Below are 18,669 nucleotides of genomic sequence, written 5' to 3'. Positions count from 1 at the left end.
ACCCTACCCTTACCCTTACCCTTACCCTTGCCCTTGAACTTCCTTATTTTTTCCTTGGTCTGTCACTTGGATGTATTCGTGGTCAGAGGTGACTACGGTTCATTCTATTCCTGCTCCAGCACTATATATTTACATAGTTAACTTAACCAAACCAACTATGACAGAAGCTAATGGTACAATACATCTTCTTCCCTCAAAAGATGATATCATAACTCATGGTGATGGTAGTAGTGACACAACAGAATCCGCCGTCATAGTAGAATCATACTTATCAAAGAATGTTAAAGGATTGTTATTGTCACCAATCACAATGACAGATGTAGACACGTCTGTCGATCATATAATCGATCCATCATCAATGTGTTTAAACCAACATACTCTTGCAACAATACTAAAGGATCTGATTGCAATGGGACTACCAACATCTACACAGTCCCAAGCTCAGGGTCAGTCACAACAACAGACTACAACAACAACAGTTGAATTGAACAATGATATTGCATTGAAATATGCAGCCGCATCACTCTCCATTCGTACAATGGCCAACACATTACTCAAGTCTTTAGTGAGAGAGCAATCAATGTCAAAGGTGGAGACACAATGTTCGTGGCGGGATAAACTTCCATTCAGTCCGGCAATGTGGCGAGCAAGTCAATGTACCCTCTTGAATGATGTAAGTACTTTAAGATGGTTGAGTGAATGAATGCCACGGTTGACCGGCCACCTACTAACTCCAATCAACAACATAATATAGCTTAACTTGATGGCTGATGTCTCTCAGAGATTGACTACAATGATGATTGGTACTCAGGTCAATGACACTGACCTCATACTTTGCGCTTCAATCTTGACATTGACAATCGAGAGACTGTTGGGCGACATAATCACATGGAGGATACTGTTTGAGTACCGCAACAACAGCAATACATCATCAACAACAACTACATCAAAGCCAACAACACCTCCTGTCATACCAATGGGAAGAATGTTACGCGATATCCTTGAAGACCCTGTGTTGCAGAGAAGTATTGGTCCAGAATTGCTGTGGACATTGCGAGTGATCATTGGTCCACCAATAGGAATGAACTTACGCAATGTGCTCTGGCATGGATTCATCTCGCCTGGCGAACTCGACCTCTCAATGGTCATCCTCATGCTCGTCATCCTCCACTCAATGATCATTCAAGTACAGACATGGCATCCACAGCCACAAGCACTCATTCCCAAGAAGCAGTTGGATCTCAGTCAACTACCTAAACTGATTCGTGTGCAACAAGATCGTGACCAGGCAATGGCCCAGTCACAACAGACACGCGTCAAGCTCACACCCAAACAACTACATGACATTGGTCGTCTGATTGACTGCTCGCCCTTTGTTGTGTCGGGTCGACAACATCTTTGGCATCACGCTCTTCAACTCTACAATCAATCACTCGTGGAGACAGACCAATCACAAACTCAAACTCACCTCGACTACTTTACATTCATTATCCTGTTACCACAGTTGGAGCATTCTTTACGATGTCAGTTTGTAAAGATCAATGGACTGTCGCCTCGCTTCCTCCACGCCGATTATCTAAGCTACTACACCACGCTGGACCTATTCCTCACTGATCGTCTGGCACTCAGCCAATCGTCACAGCATCAACAACTTCAGATCTGCCTCACGACCACCAGTGTAGCCTCAACACAAGGCTCATCATCACCAGCGCTCAAGAAGTACTACAAATATCATGATCCAAAGTATTCCAAACTTGGACAGAGTCAAGATGTGGAGACAGAGGAGTCCGAGGAGTCCGAGGAGTTGGAAGAGTCTGTGATTGAGTTCCGAAATCAACTGATCGATAGTGTTGGCCAGAGCAATATACTTGGACTTCTCGACCTGTTCCTTTATCCAGATGGTCCACGCATTCGAGATAGGATATCACATGGAGAGATTGATAACAAACATATACCATCATTCATCCTCGATCAACTCTTTCAAACTGCCGTGACCTTGCTTGTTAAGTCAATTCCAGCTAAACAACTGGCCACTTTGAACCTAGATCCTACCATCATCCCAATGGTCAACAATGAGTACAAGGTACTTTTCCATCCAAAGGCAATGGCACATGAGAAGTTGGTACAATTGGATCGTACGACCAGTGCGCTTAGACAATACCTTGGCGAGCTGAAGGCCAAAGCAGTGGAGCCAGCCATCATTGACTGTCCAGCCACAGAGAATGAGCGACTCTATGAATACGTGATGTCAAACAGTCAGTTCTCTCTCGATTCACTCATGACCAACATGTACAAAGAGTTAAAGAGTTCAACAACAATGACAGAGGCGACCATCACAGTTTGTAATCCAAGTGCATTGGAAGTGAGCTACTATGAGTCGATCAGGAAGACGGCTTCGACATGCATCAAGTTGGTGGCAGAGTTTCAGCAATGCGGACAACAGTTGTACAACGAAGTCATTGTCAATCAAATCAAGAGCAAACGAGTGCAGAACTCATTCTACAAGTGGTGGGGCCTAGCCAATGGCTTTGCCAGATTCTCACGTATAGTCCAATGGCTCCTAGTGGTACAGATTGTTCGTCCTGCTCCCAGCACCACCGATAACATGGATATACATGTTGATCAGAAGCAGCCCAAGACGATTGGGTCGTACAATGACAAGTTGATGAGCCAAATGGAGAAGCTGTCCATTAAGATGAAGAACAGTGCATGGGAGTTGATGTCGGAGAACATCACAGCGATAGGTGCATCCCAGCTGTCATCTTTGATGCGACATATGGTACAGGTCTGATTGTTTGAGTCGAGTTAGGCGTGACCCGAATCACACCCCTTCGTCGTTTATATTGTAGTCGCCAGCTTTAAGATACAAGCCAGGAGAGAGACATCATCATCATAATGGGTAACAATGATGACCCCGCCCATCAAAAACCAACCTTCCACATCCATCAATCACTCACACACCCACTCAATCATACATTCCTGGGCGCCCGATATCCAGAAATATCCAGTTTAATTAGTGGTCGGTCATTCATTCCTTGTACAACTAATGAATGAATTGATGATGATGGTGATGCCCCCTGTCCATTCATTCATTCAAACTTCCCTAGCTGGGAACCCTGGCTTGCCTGCTAATGCCTTGCCTGTTGTCTGACTGCCTGCCTGCCTCGTCCAGTTGTCAATGAACCAAAGGTGACCTCTTCCCACCACACTCACTCCTGGAGACCATGTTGTTGTAGGGTAGATCCTGTACATCCCTACAACAACATACACCGGAGGGCCACTCCACATCCCGACTGATTGACCGCCGTACAATGGAGACTCGTGACCTTCCATTGGAAGGATGATGATGATTAAGTAATTGATCAATCATTCAATCAATCAATCAACCTCATTCAAACAAATAATCAAACATGTTCAGATACACTATTGCTTGTCTCTTCTTGTTCGCCGCTTTGGCTTCTGCCCAGAACCCAATCTGTGCCACCTACAACAACACCTACGGATACGGTTACAACACCGTTGCCTTCAACTTTGTTGGCCGTCACAACCACTTGGAGTCATTCGCCGAGAGTGGAGGTGTCGTCAACGACTTTGTCAACCAGCGCTCCGCCGTCTTCTACCGCATCCAGTTCAACAACACCGACAACATGCCCATCTTTGAGGAGGGAATGGAGGTGCACTTTGGCAACAACAACACCAACTACCTGATCACCAACGGCGTCTGCTTCCTGTTCTCGGCCTACTTCCCAATCCCCAACACCATGGTGCCACCCAACACCAAGTTCTCCAACCAAGTCACCATCGGCTCGCAGAAGTACAACTCATACACCTCGCCATTCTTTGACGGAGTCCACTCCTACTTTGGTGCCTTTGAGCAATCGACCTGCATTCCAATCAACCAGAGACTGTCCAACGTCGACTACACCCTCGGCGAGGCCCACACCTCCATCTTTGACTTCTCGACCACCATCGACAGCAACGTCTTCAACCTGCCACCACCATGTGAGCACCCAATCCACAACCGTGAGTACACTGGTGTCCGCACTCACATGAACTACTACTTGAACCGCGAGTTGTAAGTCCATCCGTCGTCCGTCCGTCCATCGTCCACTCTCAATATTATTCATTCATTCATTCGAATGAAACAATAAAATGAGTTCCAAAGTCCCATCCAAACAATGATTGTTAAGAGAACAATTAGAGTTCTAAAGTGTAAACTGCTACATTACTGTCCGTCTCTGTCATAGTTGGCGACATACTTCCATTCATCAAGCCACCACCTGGCTGACTGGCACTGTACAACTGTGCTTGAGGGGTCACTTATTCACTCAAACATGTTTAATTGATTGATTGAGTGTGGAAGGAACAGTGCGCAACTTGTGTTTGATTGTTTGATTGTTATTTGAATCAACATCCGTCGACACCATACCAATGCTTCGATACCTTTAGACCCGAGGCAGTTCAGAGTATAATTGGTAACCAAAAGGCAGATGATGGGACTTTGTCCAATCAAAACAGGTCCTTGGACCCGCGTTAGACCCCACATCTTATGACAAAACTATGAAAAAACCTACAAAACTACCCAACAACACACTTTTTTGGTCTTGCAATGGTTTTGGAGGTAAACTCCAACCGACTTGATCTTGTATTACATGTGTAGTAGCATGTATCCTTCATTAACTACCTTTATTATTGTTAATGACAATAATACCCCATAACTTTTGGATTGAGGTTGGGTTTTGATTCAAGATCGAATTTAAAAATATTAAAGTATTACTGTTCTTTCAATCAATTTGCGATAAATAGACTCCAATTTTGCCCTTCATTCGTTATTTAATTAATAATCATTGTATAATTATTTGTATAATATATATATATCCTTAATCACCTATATTATTATTTAATTTATTATTGTACTTTTAAAACACCATTCAATCAATTTAAAAAAAATGAAATCATTAATATTAATATTTTTATGTACTTGTATAATTACATTTACAAATGGTCAATTGAACCAAACTGATATTGCTACTTTTATTAATAATCATAACTCATGGAGATCAAAGCCTGTACCCACTCCATCCACATCACTCAAGTCGTTAGTTTGGAATTATACCTTGGCCGCCCAAGTCCAGAGTACCCTTGATCTATGCGATGGATCGTGGGGCACCTTCTCAGGCTCTGCAGGATGGAAGCTCTCTATGACCTCATTCAACCCCCAGAACTTGATGAACTACATCTGGGGCACCAATGGCAACTGGAACTTCAACACCAAGACCTGCACAACCAGCCCATGTTTGGCAAGATATGGAGTGTGGCAGTCAACTACCTCTGTTGGATGTGGCATGCGCAAGTGTGGATCATACTACTATGTCTACTGCCGCTACTACACTGGAGGTGGCTTTGCCAACACAAATCCATACACTCCATATGTAGCCCCTACCCCTGCCCCAACCACTACCCCAGCCCCTACTACTACTCCCGCACCAACTACCACCCCTGCTCCATCAAATCCATTCCCAGCCGCCAAGGTACCAACTACCAACTCATCTATTGATTGGAGACCCTGGTCAACTGCACCAAAGAACCAGGGTAATTGTGGAGATTGCTACATCTTTGCTGCCATTGGTAACATTGAGTCCAAGTTCCTTGTGACCTACGGAGGCAATCCAAACAGCATCAACCTCTCTGAACAGGATGCTCTCAACTGTATGTCCAATGGATGCAATGGAGGATGGCCAACCCAGGTCTATGACCAGTATGCCACCAATGGTATCTCTTTCACTGCTCAGAACCCGTACACTGCCGTCCAAGGATCATGTGCCTCATCCAGTGCATCCACTCCAAGATTGAAGTTCAAGGGATACAATCAGATCTTCACTCAGACCAAGCAAGCATTCATTGATGGACTCAAGAATGGACCAATCTCCATCGGTCTCTATGCTGATCAAAACTTCATCAACTATGTCTCTGGTATCTACAGCAGCCCAACCTCGTACACCAGTGTCAACCATGCCATGATCCTCACTGGATACAATCCAACCTATGACTACTGGATCCTTAAGAGTATGTTAATCATTCATTCATTCATTCATCCAATAACCTTAATACTAACATCTGATCACTCAATCAATCTTTAGACTCCTGGGGTGCAAGCTGGGGAGAGAATGGATACATGAGATTGACTGCCAGCAACGACAACAACTACATGCTCGCCTATCCAGCCAACTATGTCAACTTTGTATAATAAACGTGTACCCTTATCCTTACCCTACCCTGAACAAACACTGCCAAGTAGGCAAGAGATAATAATGATAATGATACAGATGTACCTATGTGTGAGATTTAAGTCTTTGACTTGGACTGGCATTGCGGACTGTCCTTGGGTACTACTACTACTAGTCGGTGTTCACCTCGCTCTCGCTGGCACTGGTCTCAGTGGCACTGGTCAGGTTGTACTCTGGAATCATACCCTCACGCCTCTGCTTCCTGACAGAGAGGACACGCTTGTCCACCTTCCTCTGTTCGTCCAGTGACAGTAGCTCCACTTCCTTGATGGGCAGATGCTCCAGACTACAGGTGAGCACCTTGGACGTTGAGTCGAGCTCGCGACACACACCAACCAGAGCGTCACTGTTCTGGAAGAAGATCTCCTTGAGCGAGATGACGACAAACTGCGTCTTCTTCTTGGCGGCCTTGCTTCGTACGTAGCGCACCAGTTTGAGCACGTTGATGTTGTCAAACGCTGCGTCCACCTCGTCCAGCACAAAGAATGGCGTTGGCTTGTACTGATGAACGGCAAAGAGGAGTGCCAGCGCGGCGATCGACTTCTCGCCTCCAGACAACATCTCCATCTCTTGGAAACGCTTGTTGGGAGGGATGGCCGTGTACTTGATGCCTCCGTTGAATGGGTAGGACGTGTCCTCGACGGCCAGATCGGCCGAGCCTCGCAGGTAGGGGGGATAGAGATCGCGTGTCAGGTCACCGTAGATCTTGTTGATCTTCTTTGATATGCTATCAAAGGCGCGGTTGAAGAGGTGCGTCCTCTCCTTCCTCACTTGGGCAAACTTCTGGCCCACCTCACGGGCGGCGTTTCGTCGCTCGTCCAGCTCCTTGATGGTCTCTCGCAGCTTGGTTGAGATTGTTCGGAAGTGCTCGTAGGCCTTGAGGTTGGGGTTGTACGTCTCCATGGCGGTCTTGATCTTGTGCAGGTCGTGTGAGTACTCCTTCAGCTGGTGCTGCAGTCTGTCCTCCGACGTGACCGACACGGCTGCAATGAGCTTAAAGTCAAAGGGAATGCTGATGTGAGCTTCGTAGAGCGCGTCCAGCTCAGCTTCGGTCATCTCTTCGCTGGCCATCTCTACCAAGTCCAGGAATGGGTTTTCCTCCTCAGCCTCGTCCTTCTCTTCGTCCGAGTCAAGCTCCTCTTCGTCCGAGTCGTGAAAGATGTCGTCGTCTGTCTTGCCTGCCTCGCTCTCTTCCTCTCCCTCGCCTTCACCAGCAGACTTGTCGCCTTCGTCCCTGGTCTTCCTTTTTCTCGATGACGACGACTTCTTCTTCCTCTCATCCTTGCCACCAGTCCTCTTGCCAGTCTTTCCAGAAGATGGTGTCTTCTTTTGTGAACCAGGCACGCCCTTCTCCGACTCCTCTGGCTCTGCCATCTCCTCGTCCTCACCTCTAAGTGGTATCCTCATGTTCTCAGTCTTTGCCTCCAACAATGTGTTGTGGAAGTCCTTCTTGATCTTTGCCAAATCATTCAATCCAATCAATATCTGATTCTCCATTTGTGCTCTCTTGAATCCATTCTCCGACACCTTCTTCTTGGCATCTTTAATCGCCGTGTTCATTGTGAACAATGTCTCTTTGTGCTCTAATCATGATTGAATGATTGATTAGTATTCCATCGTGCACTTAATCAACAGTTCTTACTTACTCTTTATCTTGTCACCAACATCCTCCAACTTTTGTTCAATCTCATTGTCTTGCTCAACGCATCCCTTTTGCAAGCCAACTTCTCTATCTAGTGCCTCTTGATTGGCCTCCAACTCTGATCGAAGTGTGTTGATCTCACTCTCCAGGTTCCTGCTACTCTCGTACTCCATCTGATTCCTGACTCTGTCAATCTTGTGGGACAGTGCCATCCTCTCGCTTGACTGCTGTTGTATCTTCTTGAGTCGATCCTCTTCAAACTCTCTAATGCTCTTGATGCCCAGTGATTGACTAAACTCCTGGAACATGTCCTCCTCCACGGCGCTAATGTCATTCTGCAGCGAATCGATTGTGACTCGACGCTCGGCGATCGACTCTGTGATGCGTTGGATCTCTGGCGTGATGGGCGCCTGCTCCTTGTCGATCAACGCAACCTCGGCGGTGTTCTTGGCGATACGATCGCGGATGGGCACCAGTGTGATGCTGTTGGTGCTGGCCGAGAGCCTCAGCTCATTGATCTGGTTGTTCATTTGTTGGATGTCCGACATGCTCACCTGCTTGGCCTCCATTCCCGACAGCTCCTGGATAATGGCGTCGCGCTGCTTCTTGAGGTCGTCGAGTCGGCTCGCGTCAAACTTGGTCTTGGACTTGACGCCCATCAGTCCACCACTCATCAGACCGGTCTTGGTGATTTTGATGCCCTGGATTGTGACGACCTTTTGGCGATTGTTGGCGTCGCCAAATGCCAGCTTCTTGGCCTCGGGCAACGAGTCGCAGACCAAGGTGTTGCCAACGACGTATCTGATCGCGGGCTCGATAACCTTGTCAAACTTGAGGCAATCGATCAACAACTTGGACGTTCCGCCCAGTGTGCGCAGCTTGGGATTCAGTGCCTTGGGGTTCAGACGGTCGAGTGGGAGGAAGGTGGCCGTGCCGTACAGTTGCTCCTTCATGTACTCAACGCAGGCGTAGGCCGTCTTTTGAGTGTCCACAATGATGGCGTCCTGCAGCTTGCCCATGGCGACGGCCAACGCCGTCGAGTACTTGCGCTGGGTCTGCTCACACATGTCAGACACCTTGCCACGCACATCTGGATATAGGTTCTTTAGCGTGCTGATCACAGAGTTGAGACGACGGTCCCTCTCCTTCTCGGTCTGCTCGGTCTTGTGCTCGGAAAGAATGAACTGGATGCGGTCCAGCTCGCTGGTGAGTGTACTCTGCTTGGACAACATCTGTGCGTTTGAGGTGGTCATTTGATTGAGTGCGTCGCGCAACACGACCAGACGCTCGTCAGCCTCCTTGACGTGCTGCTCGGCGATGTCTCTCTTCTGGATGAGCTTCTCGTTGGTCTGCTCAAACTGCACGCGCATCTTCTTGAGGTCCTCCAGTTTGGAGGACAGGGTCATCAGCGACTCGGTCTCGACGTTCTGTTGGCGCGTAAGCTGGTCAAGTTGGCGTCGCATATCGGCTGTCTCCTTGCCGGCCTGTAGCTTGATCTTGTTGTACTGCTCGATCTGGTCCTTGTCCAGCTCGATCGACTTCTCCACCTCGGCGCTCTCCACGTCTGTCTGTTGGCGCTCAAGATCCGCCAGGTCTTTGCGCAGCTGCTCGATGGTCGCTTGCTGCGCGGCAAAGTTCTTCTCGGCGCGCTCGATAAAGTGTGTCGTCTTGTTGATCTTGTCGTTGAGCTGCTTGACTTCCTCACTGGCCTTGAGAGCGCTGGGACGGCCCTTGTCGCGCGACCTCTTCAGCAAGTCCATCTCGTCCTCGAGCTTCAGCAGCTCCTTGTGTGTCTCGGCCTGTTTCTTGCTGGAGGCCTTCTGTTCGTTTTCAAAGCGCTCGCCCTCCCTGCGCAGCGTGGTCAGCTCCACCTCTTTGGAGCCCAGCTGGTCAGAGAGCTGCGTGATCTGGCCCAGGCGATACCGCAGCGTCAGCAGGATAGACTTGACGCGCAGGTCCTCGCGCTTTGACATGTACTCTCTAAACTCTCGTGCCTCTGCCAGCTGTGCGTTGATCTGTTGCTTCTCCTGACTGATCGCCTTCTTCTTGGAGTAGGTCAGCATGACGGCGTCCTCAGCTGCCGTCTTCTCTTGGAACAGACGGTCGTACTCGGACTTGAGCGCGCCCGAACCTGACACGGTCTCTACCAGCGCCGTGATCTGCTTGGGGTTCTGCGATGCCAGACTGATCACATCGCCCTGGAACACAAAGAAGTTCTTGCAGGCCACGTGCACGTCCAGCTCGGCCAACTTTGACTCGTACTCTTCATATTTCAAATGTTTATCGTCCACGTAGTAATGCGATGTTGAGTCCTTCTCCTTTGACTCAATCTTTCTCATAAACACATAGTCTTTGCCTGTTGGTTTATGATGATAATGCATCTTTACGAATGACTCCATCTTCTCCACATGTTGTTGTGGAGATGCTATTGGTGTGATTGAGTTAGTTCTTTGATTGATTGATTGATTGAATGAATGAATGAGTTGGACTTACAATCTGGTGAACCATCTTGTGCCAATGCTTCAGCGACACACTCTGATAAACTAGCTTCTGCCAATGCTTCAGCGACACTGTTTGTAACGATCTGTTTGAATACGAGTTCATTTAGATTGTTGCCTCTTATCTGTGATGATTTGTAACCGAGTACAAAGATGATGGCCTCCATCAGATTGGACTTGCCACTGCCATTGGGACCTATAATACAAGAGAACTGTTTGAATGGACCAACCAAATGCAATCCCTTGTATGATTTGAAGTTCTTTATTTCCAAACTAACTATAACCATTGTATTGTATTGTGTCTATCTATCTATCTATGTACATATATAACTTAACTTAAATGTTGAATGAGGTAATACATTGAATGAATGAATGAGTTGGATTCAGAAGTGTGTCAAACTTCTTCTAAATTAACAAAATTGGCGCCAAGTCCACACACACTTTCTCAAACAAAAGATGTCTTGCAATCTCGAATACCAACCATTCATTCATTGTTTGGAGTTATAATAATGCATAACAAGTTTGTTTTATTTGTTTGTTTGTTGGTTGTGCACCTTATGAGAACTAATATACACTACTTTGATTAATTAATAATAATAGACAGCAGACCAGAGTTGATATATGGTCAAGATGGGAGATGTTGGGATTGAATGGACTTGAACATTTGACGACTGACTTAGTTGAAAGCAGCATCGAATGATGGACAGTGACCTCCCTCAACGATACGGATGACTGGGGTGAACTGGTTGTGACCGTTCTTCTCCAAGTAGTCGGTGGCGTACTTGAATGAGTTCTTCTTCTCGTTGGCGTTGGCCTTTTGTCCAACCCAGATGTACAGCTCAAAGCCGAGATCGAGGATGAACACGTCGTTGGTGTTGAGCTGCGAGCGGGCGATCTTGCCCTTGGCAACTTGGGTGAACTCGAGCTTGCCGGTGGCATCGGACAGACGGAAAAGGGTCTTCTCAATGGCCTTGAGAGCGGCTGATGGTGGCTGTGCATCGGGGATCTTGGCTGGCTTGCCTCCGAGGAGGGTCCAGAAGGCGGCGGGGATGTCCTTGTCGGTCTCACTGTAGGTCTCGATGCTGGGAATGCCCTTGTGCTCGCCCTTGATCTGGGTGGCAAGAGAGCCAGCCTTGACAACCTCGCTTGGGTTGGCCTTGCTGCCGTTGAACACGTAGATCTTCTCACCAGCGTCCAAGATGAAGCTGTCAGAGTTGTTGAGCGAGCTGGCGGCCAACTCGACCTGGATCACCTTGGGGCACTTCTTGAAGCCGACCTCGGTGGTCTGGATGTGGAGCAGACGGGGCTTGTACACCTTTGGTCCGACGTGGTTGAAGCCACTGTCAACACCACCGTGCAGGATGAAGAACGAGTTGTTGGGGAAGAGGCGGAGGAATGAGTCGGACTCGTAGTTCATGACCTCGCGGTACTGGGTGGGGGCGCCTCCAAAGAAGTCGTCCAACTCGACGGTCTTGTAGGCGGCAGTGCCGGCCTCGTCGGTGGTGGTGTCCAGTCCGAGCCAGAAGTAGATGTCGTAGGTGAACGATGGGCCGCTCTTCATCGAGTGCAACACGATGTAGCTGTCACCGTCAAAGAACTTTCCGTACTGGTCCTGGGGCCATGGCACCACCTTGAAGTTCTCAATGCGCCACACCTGGATACCCTCCTTCTTTCCAGCGGTCTTCCACTGGGCCTCCAACTGAGCCTTGTCCATACGGCACTTCTTGTCCAAGTCAGAGCCAAGCATGGCAATGTTGGTGTTGGCAATGTTCAACTTTGGTTGTTTGATCATTCTTTAGTTATTATGTCTTTGAAAGATAGAGATAGAGATAGAGATATTAAGTGAAAATGTTGGAACTTGAATTGAATGAAGATTGATGATGTGTTGGGGACAGGTATAAATTAATGACAACAACACACGGGACTTGGGGATGATTCAACTTCAATCATTAATTAAGGGACCAGGCAGGGCAGCCGGCGGTGTGGTCCACACAAATGGGCTCAAGCTGTCAAAGACGATTATATTAAATTAGGTAATCATTCATTCATTTGGTTCATTTCAAGGTGTGTAAAGATAAATAGCTGGCGCATACACAAAATAAATTAAAGGAACACAAAGATGGAAAGGGACTCAGTGAGTGATGATACCTATTATTGTAAGCCTCAGCCCCCAATCACTTTCAAGACACCAACTTGTCCAAGTCTTGTTTGGAGGGGGGTGTTTGGTGTGTGTGTGTGTGTTCGAGGTTGAATGAATGAATGAAAGTAAGACATCAAAGGGGTGTGTTGGGCACATCAGCTGATACCAAAAGGTTTTCAAACAAATAATCAATCGATCGACTGTTGTGTCAAAGTCTGTCAGATCAGGTTGTTCGTGTCAAAGGTCAGCAAGTGTACCAAAAACACTAAAAGTGGACATGATTTATCCTCCTGAAATGGAGCCTTAATTATCGACCGACTCGAGAGTGTACCAACTTTGGGGATATTATATTATTATATGTTTGAATTAATAATAATAATAATAATTATAAGATAGATGTTATTTATACTATGAAATAAATATATATCATGGTCTTTTCAATGGTCTTCAGCCTTGAAACAATCGCGATGTTCACACACCATCCGTTGTGAATGAATGTTGAGCACAACATCAACAACAACTCCTTTTTTAGTGTTGAATGGTGAATGATTGGATGAATGAATTAAAGATGAGTTCTTGTGCTGGTGAGATACACTAATTGTAATCATTCTGTTTAATAACTTGCTACCTATATATATAAATAATATAACTTATAAATAATATTATACATATTGGTTGATTGATTGCGCTGAGTGATCGCAGTCAATCAGAGGATGATGATGATCTCAACAGCAGCACTAAATCGTTGTTCAAGAGTTGTCAACAATAACATTCATTCATTCAAGAGGAATATAATAACAAACAAACAATCTCAACAACATTACTATTGTTCAACAAACAGTGGAGGTGGAAGTGGCAGTGGCAGTGGAAGTGGCAGTGGAAGTGGAAGTGGCAGTGGCAAAAGAGGAGGTGGAGGTGGAGATATTGATGATGATATTACAATAGAGACAACGACTAAAGTTACGAAACATATACATATTGGACCAAACTATACATATCTATGGAATAATCTATTGAATGATGATGTTCCACCATCTACATCAATCAAAGGTGGTCGAGGCTCCACAGACGAGTCCGAATACCTCCAAACACATCACTCTGTCCTTAACCTTTCACTCGATCAACTGATCAATACACATAAGGTATGTTTGATTGAGTGAACTCAATCACTCATTCAATCATTCAATCTATCATCTCACTCACTCACTCAATCAATCAATCACACTTTCTAGAATAGACACTCGGTTGATCTTAGCCGTGTACCTACACTTGATCCACAGGATGTGTTCATTAATAGTGAATTGAAGTTGAGTGAGATCAAGGTGTTTGGATTCGATTATGATTATACACTGGCCAACTATAGTGATCAGGTCCAGAACTTGATCTATGAACTCTCGGTCAACTACCTGGTCGATGAACTAAAGTATCCATCCAATCTAAAGGATCTGTGCTACGACCCCAAGTTTGCCATCAGAGGTCTACACTATGATATGTCCACAGGACTACTAATGAAGCTTGACTTCCTAAACAACATCCAAGCTGGTGCCATCTATTATGGACGAAGAGCACTAAGCAAAGAGGAGACAGTATCAATCTATGGATCAATGCAGGTATGTGATTGATTGGATTGTCGCCCAGGTCCAGGCCCCAGGCCCAACTGGAACCATCCACTCACCCTCACTCACTCACTCAATCAATCAATCATAATAGTTAAGGAGAGCATATTGCGAGACATATTTGAAGCCAATGATTGATATCTTTTGTATACCAGAGGCTTGTTTGATCAGCGACATCACTCAATTCCTCGTGGATAATAACTTTACTTTCGAGCCAAGAATCATTTACGACGACATCACCAAGGCTGTGTCCAAGGTGCATCTTAGCGGTAGTCTGCACTCCCGCATAATCAACGACTTTCCCCTCTATCTCAACAAGCATCCATTGTTAGGAGAGTTCCTCTTGAAGCTTAAGGCTGCCAACAAGAAGGTATGATGTGGAACACATCCAGGTGTCGGAACCATTCCATCTCACTAACTCGCTCGTCATACCTAGCTCTTCCTGTTGACGAATAACTCATTCTACTTTGCCAATCATGGCATGCGATACCTGCTCAATGATCAACTTGGCGGATCCTATAATGACTGGACCGACCTGTTCGACGTGATCATAACGCAGTGCGATAAGCCCACGTTCTTTGGCAAGGGCCGCAACTTTAGAAGCTTCGACATCAACTCGGAGCGCTACGACTGGAGCGAGATCCGCGAGTTCAAGCCGGGCAAGGTGTATGTGGGCGGCAGCCTGCAGCAGTTCACCAGCATCAGCAAGTGGAAGGGACGCAGCGTGATGTACTTTGGCGACCACCTGTTCAGCGACCTCGTAGAGCCGTCGACCAAGGAGGGCTGGCGCACGGGCGTCATCATCAAGGAGCTCGAGACCGAGGTGGAGATCCAGAACTCGCCAAAGTATCGTGAGAATCTGGCCGAGCTGTTGCAGATTGAGGACGCCATACGTCGGTGTCAGTTCTTCAAGGGCGAGCGCAAGGATGTATTCCTCGAGACGTTAAAGACCGAGCGATATGCCAAGCGACTGGCGTTGAAGGAGCCTTTCAATCAGAGCTTTGGCAGTTTGTTCAGGACTCATACCAATGCCACGATGTTTGCATACTCACTACATCGTCATGCCGATATCTACACGTCAAAGATTGAGAATCTAATCTCATATCCACTCGACTACTCATTCTACCCTGGCAGGAACTATCTTCCACATGAGTTCAAATTGAACTAATGTGTTGTGGAATCCAACATACAATCATTAATATATAAATATACAAATGTATAATTACTTACTTGATCAGATCCAGTGATCCCAATCAGAGTTGAGTGATGTTGACAGTTGTTGTAATACATCGACATTTCCTGGAACTGGACATGGTTAACATGTTAAGATAATAATATTCATTAATCAATATCTAATAATAATGGATAGATGGAAGAAGCCTCTTCATTCATTCGTTGACATTTGGGGACTGTGAACCAGGCCAAGCTCCTCGACAAAAACAGGAATACTTGTCAAAAATGTCATGAATGGATTTGTAGAATGTCATCGGCTGCAAAGAGAAGCCCAAGATCTTTTGGTCCAAGGGATTCTACTTTGGTTTTGACATCATAGACTAAATGACTTCTCTTTTCGAATTGGTCAATTATCCGATCGATGTCAACTCTCTTCACATGTCCCCGGCATTAAATAAATGATCAACCCTCAATCCTAATTATTCATCAAATCAATCAAGCATCCAAATCAATCAATTAATTAATTAATCCAAGTCAATCAATCAAATATTATTATTATTATATTCTATCAAACAAACTAATAATGTCCACTTCAACAACTTTATCACCATCAACTGTAAACATTCTCAATAATGAGGGCAAAGATTATATACTTTATGGAACTATTACAACAAATACATGGAAGTTGCGTATTTTGTTCGACGAGATGGAGTTAAGTTACAAGTATGAAGACATTGATATCTTTAATCCAGCAAGTGAGAAGAGAGCCGAGTTCAAAAAGATATTCCCAAATGGAAAGGTACCTGCTTTGATGGACTTCACACTCAGCCCACCCCAGCCGGTCTTTGAGTCTGGCGCCATCCTCCTCTACATTGCATCCAAACATGGCAAGTTCCTCCCAGACATCAAGACTCACCCAAGAGAGCATAGTGATGTCCTACAGTGGCTCGCCTGGCAGATCTCTGGCCTCGGCCCAATGCACGGCCAGTACGTGCACTACGCCCTGTTCGCCCAAGACGCTGTGCCCGCTGCCGAGGAGCGTTACTACCGCGAGACTGACCGTTTATACTCTGTGCTGGACAAGCACCTTGAGGGCAAGCAGTGGATTGCTGCCAATCAGTACTCGATTGCCGACATGGCCGTGTACGCCTGGGCAATGTACCTCCCCTATGGATTCGTTCCCAACCACGAGAAGTTCACCAATGTGTTGGCCTGGTTGGACAGAATGAACCAGCGTCCAGTCCTAGCCAAGTTGAGACCAATCATCAACCACATCATCGAAGAGGATGTCAAGCACTTGAAGGCTGTTGGCACCTATCGTGTGAAGGCATTCTAAGTGTCGTCTCATACCTTCCCTCCATCCATCATCCATCATTCATACCTTGAAATAAAGTAAACTCAATTAAATATCAATATCATGTTCCAAGTCGAGTTTGCTGATCCGATCACCATCACTCTCGATGAGTGGATGATTGATAGGTTGATAGAATGAGTTGACCATGTTTGAATACCAATGACACGACGATGTTGTTTGTTTGGTTGATTATGGGATCAGCAGCGATGCTAACTAAGAACAGGAGGCTAACTATGTTTATTTCTTGGTGGACTTGCCCTTCTTTAATCTGTTCTTCTTCTCCTTTCTCTGCTTTCTGGAGGTCTGTGGTCTGGTGTAAAGACCAGCCTGTTTGATTGGGAGAGACATGTTAGAATGATTGTCCGAAGGAAGTGACCATCCAATGTTCGCAATTGATTGATTGATTATGATCGATGATATCATGATTACATACTCTGGCCAGACGGTACTTTGGCTCGTACTTCTTGGCGAGCTCCTGGTTGTCGTAGATCAGACCGAAACCAGTGGAGTGACCACCACCAAAGTCAGTCTTCATTCCGAAGACGTAGACAGTCTTGGAGTCAGCGACCTTGTGGATCTTTGAGACGGCGGCAATAAGGTCATTCTTGGAGACGTTAGCCTTTCCTGGGTGAACAACATCGACAACCTATAATATAACATCCAAATCAATCATCCATTCAATCATTAATTCAATCGTTCAATCGATAGTTGTATCCATATCCAAACATCCAAATATCCAATCGATTGGTGTGTTTGTGAGTAGTGAGTGGAGGTATCGCGGTTAATTGATGTCCTGTTGTGATGATTGATGATCCTATCGCTGGGATACCTACGAATTGCTTTCTCGAGAGGAGGCGGTTGGACATAACCTTCCTGGTGCGAACGACAACAGCTGATTTATCGGCCATGGTTGACTATAATGTTGTTGGATTGATTGATTGATGATGATGATGGATGTATCAGTATCCTTGCTCTTGTGATGTGATCAGATCACATGTCATAACGATGTAATAGTACATACATACTATGAGGGATCCGGGGGAAAAGGGATTGAACAGAGAATCACAGCTTCATTATGACACCCTCGCTCAGGCGATAACCCAGGAGAGGTCTCCAGCAGCCAGAATCCGTTCCTCGCTCGAGCTACCCACACACATTAATTAAAATTTAAAAAAACAAACTTTATCAACTTTGAGAACTCTTGTAACGTTGCTCAATCAATCATAGACACCATTGATACAATCAATCATCATTATTACATCATACATACTTACATACATACATATATATAATTATAAATAATGAATAGTAAAGATAATAGTAATATTGGTGATGAACCATATTTGTCGATACCAGACTCAGAGATTGTCGTCCCACTGGCAATTGACAGCTTCTTGAGAAAGAAGTTGAAGGAACAGACATTGGTAGATTGTGAAGTACCCGTCAAGGAGTTTGCAAGATGTACAGAGGATAAACTGTTATCAGTCATATGGGAATGTAAAGAACTACAACAAAAGATGAAGGATTGTTTAAGTGCACAGTATTGTATCATACATCAATGAATGTTTGGACGATGGACCGGTCGAGACTGAGAACTAATCAATCATAATGCACTAAAACAACAGTACTACACCAGAGAGATTGATGGAATTGAAGAGAGAATGGATAAATCATACAAAGAAGAAGATGTACGAGAAGAAGATGAAGGATGAAGTGTTGACAACATCGATGTCATCAGACGATAAACAATCAAAGTAGTCGGACTGACTACTTGGGGCGCGAGCAAAAATAATACAACAAACTAAGTCTGTATGTTTGATACAAGTCGAGACGTTCCAACTTTATTGAACACGTTTGGTCCCCTTCATGCAACACACTCATTGTGTGCATGGGAATAGATCCGATCGTGACACTAAAACGATACAGAGGTGCGATGCTTTGCGATGCGATGCTAGGCGA

The 18,669-nt window shown here is 45.7% G+C and overlaps 9 protein-coding genes across 9 annotated transcripts; 6 read left to right on the top strand and 3 right to left on the bottom strand.

The window, feature by feature from the left end:
- Positions 1 to 310: 310 nt before the first annotated feature.
- On the top strand, positions 311 to 2,791 carry SAMD00019534_042910 (hypothetical protein; the record flags this gene model as incomplete). Its single annotated transcript, XM_012900796.1, has 2 exons — positions 311 to 673; positions 755 to 2,791. The coding sequence occupies 2 exons, from the start codon at positions 311 to 313 to the stop codon at positions 2,789 to 2,791; spliced, it is 2,400 nt and encodes a 799-aa protein (XP_012756250.1).
- Positions 2,792 to 3,410: 619 nt separating this feature from the next.
- Positions 3,411 to 4,079, top strand: SAMD00019534_042900 (hypothetical protein; the record flags this gene model as incomplete). Its single annotated transcript, XM_012900795.1, has 1 exon — positions 3,411 to 4,079. The coding sequence occupies one exon, from the start codon at positions 3,411 to 3,413 to the stop codon at positions 4,077 to 4,079; it is 669 nt and encodes a 222-aa protein (XP_012756249.1).
- Positions 4,080 to 5,129: 1,050 nt separating this feature from the next.
- Positions 5,130 to 6,241, top strand: SAMD00019534_042890 (hypothetical protein; the record flags this gene model as incomplete). The annotated part of the gene is made up of 2 exons (XM_012900794.1): positions 5,130 to 6,066; positions 6,141 to 6,241. Coding segments are annotated over 2 exons (1,038 nt in total), but the record flags the coding sequence as incomplete, so codon positions are not given.
- Positions 6,242 to 6,398: 157 nt separating this feature from the next.
- SAMD00019534_042880 (hypothetical protein) lies at positions 6,399 to 10,714 on the bottom strand (the record flags this gene model as incomplete). Its single annotated transcript, XM_012900793.1, has 3 exons — positions 6,399 to 7,870; positions 7,934 to 10,354; positions 10,423 to 10,714. The coding sequence occupies 3 exons, from the start codon at positions 10,712 to 10,714 to the stop codon at positions 6,399 to 6,401; spliced, it is 4,185 nt and encodes a 1,394-aa protein (XP_012756247.1).
- A 389-nt stretch (positions 10,715 to 11,103) lies between these two features.
- On the bottom strand, positions 11,104 to 12,219 carry SAMD00019534_042870 (hypothetical protein; the record flags this gene model as incomplete). Its single annotated transcript, XM_012900792.1, has 1 exon — positions 11,104 to 12,219. The coding sequence occupies one exon, from the start codon at positions 12,217 to 12,219 to the stop codon at positions 11,104 to 11,106; it is 1,116 nt and encodes a 371-aa protein (XP_012756246.1).
- A 1,064-nt stretch (positions 12,220 to 13,283) lies between these two features.
- On the top strand, positions 13,284 to 15,351 carry SAMD00019534_042860 (hypothetical protein; the record flags this gene model as incomplete). The annotated part of the gene is made up of 4 exons (XM_012900791.1): positions 13,284 to 13,709; positions 13,800 to 14,177; positions 14,278 to 14,553; positions 14,620 to 15,351. The coding sequence occupies 4 exons, from the start codon at positions 13,284 to 13,286 to the stop codon at positions 15,349 to 15,351; spliced, it is 1,812 nt and encodes a 603-aa protein (XP_012756245.1).
- Positions 15,352 to 15,960: 609 nt separating this feature from the next.
- On the top strand, positions 15,961 to 16,686 carry SAMD00019534_042850 (hypothetical protein; the record flags this gene model as incomplete). Its single annotated transcript, XM_012900790.1, has 1 exon — positions 15,961 to 16,686. A coding segment is annotated over one exon (726 nt), but the record flags the coding sequence as incomplete, so codon positions are not given.
- A 264-nt stretch (positions 16,687 to 16,950) lies between these two features.
- SAMD00019534_042840 (hypothetical protein) lies at positions 16,951 to 17,624 on the bottom strand (the record flags this gene model as incomplete). Its single annotated transcript, XM_012900789.1, has 3 exons — positions 16,951 to 17,037; positions 17,144 to 17,356; positions 17,544 to 17,624. Coding segments are annotated over 3 exons (381 nt in total), but the record flags the coding sequence as incomplete, so codon positions are not given.
- Positions 17,625 to 18,011: 387 nt separating this feature from the next.
- On the top strand, positions 18,012 to 18,468 carry SAMD00019534_042830 (hypothetical protein; the record flags this gene model as incomplete). The annotated part of the gene is made up of 2 exons (XM_012900788.1): positions 18,012 to 18,250; positions 18,336 to 18,468. 2 exons carry the CDS (start codon positions 18,012 to 18,014, stop codon positions 18,466 to 18,468), a joined length of 372 nt encoding a protein of 123 aa, XP_012756242.1.
- Positions 18,469 to 18,669: the final 201 nt, after the last annotated feature.

This window comes from Acytostelium subglobosum (assembly GCF_000787575.1).
Source record: "Acytostelium subglobosum LB1 DNA, scaffold: scaffold7, whole genome shotgun sequence".
Taxonomy (NCBI): Eukaryota; Evosea; class Eumycetozoa; order Acytosteliales; family Acytosteliaceae; genus Acytostelium; species Acytostelium subglobosum.
Note: the sequence above shows the minus strand (reverse complement) of the source record. Positions and strands in the feature narration are given on the sequence as shown.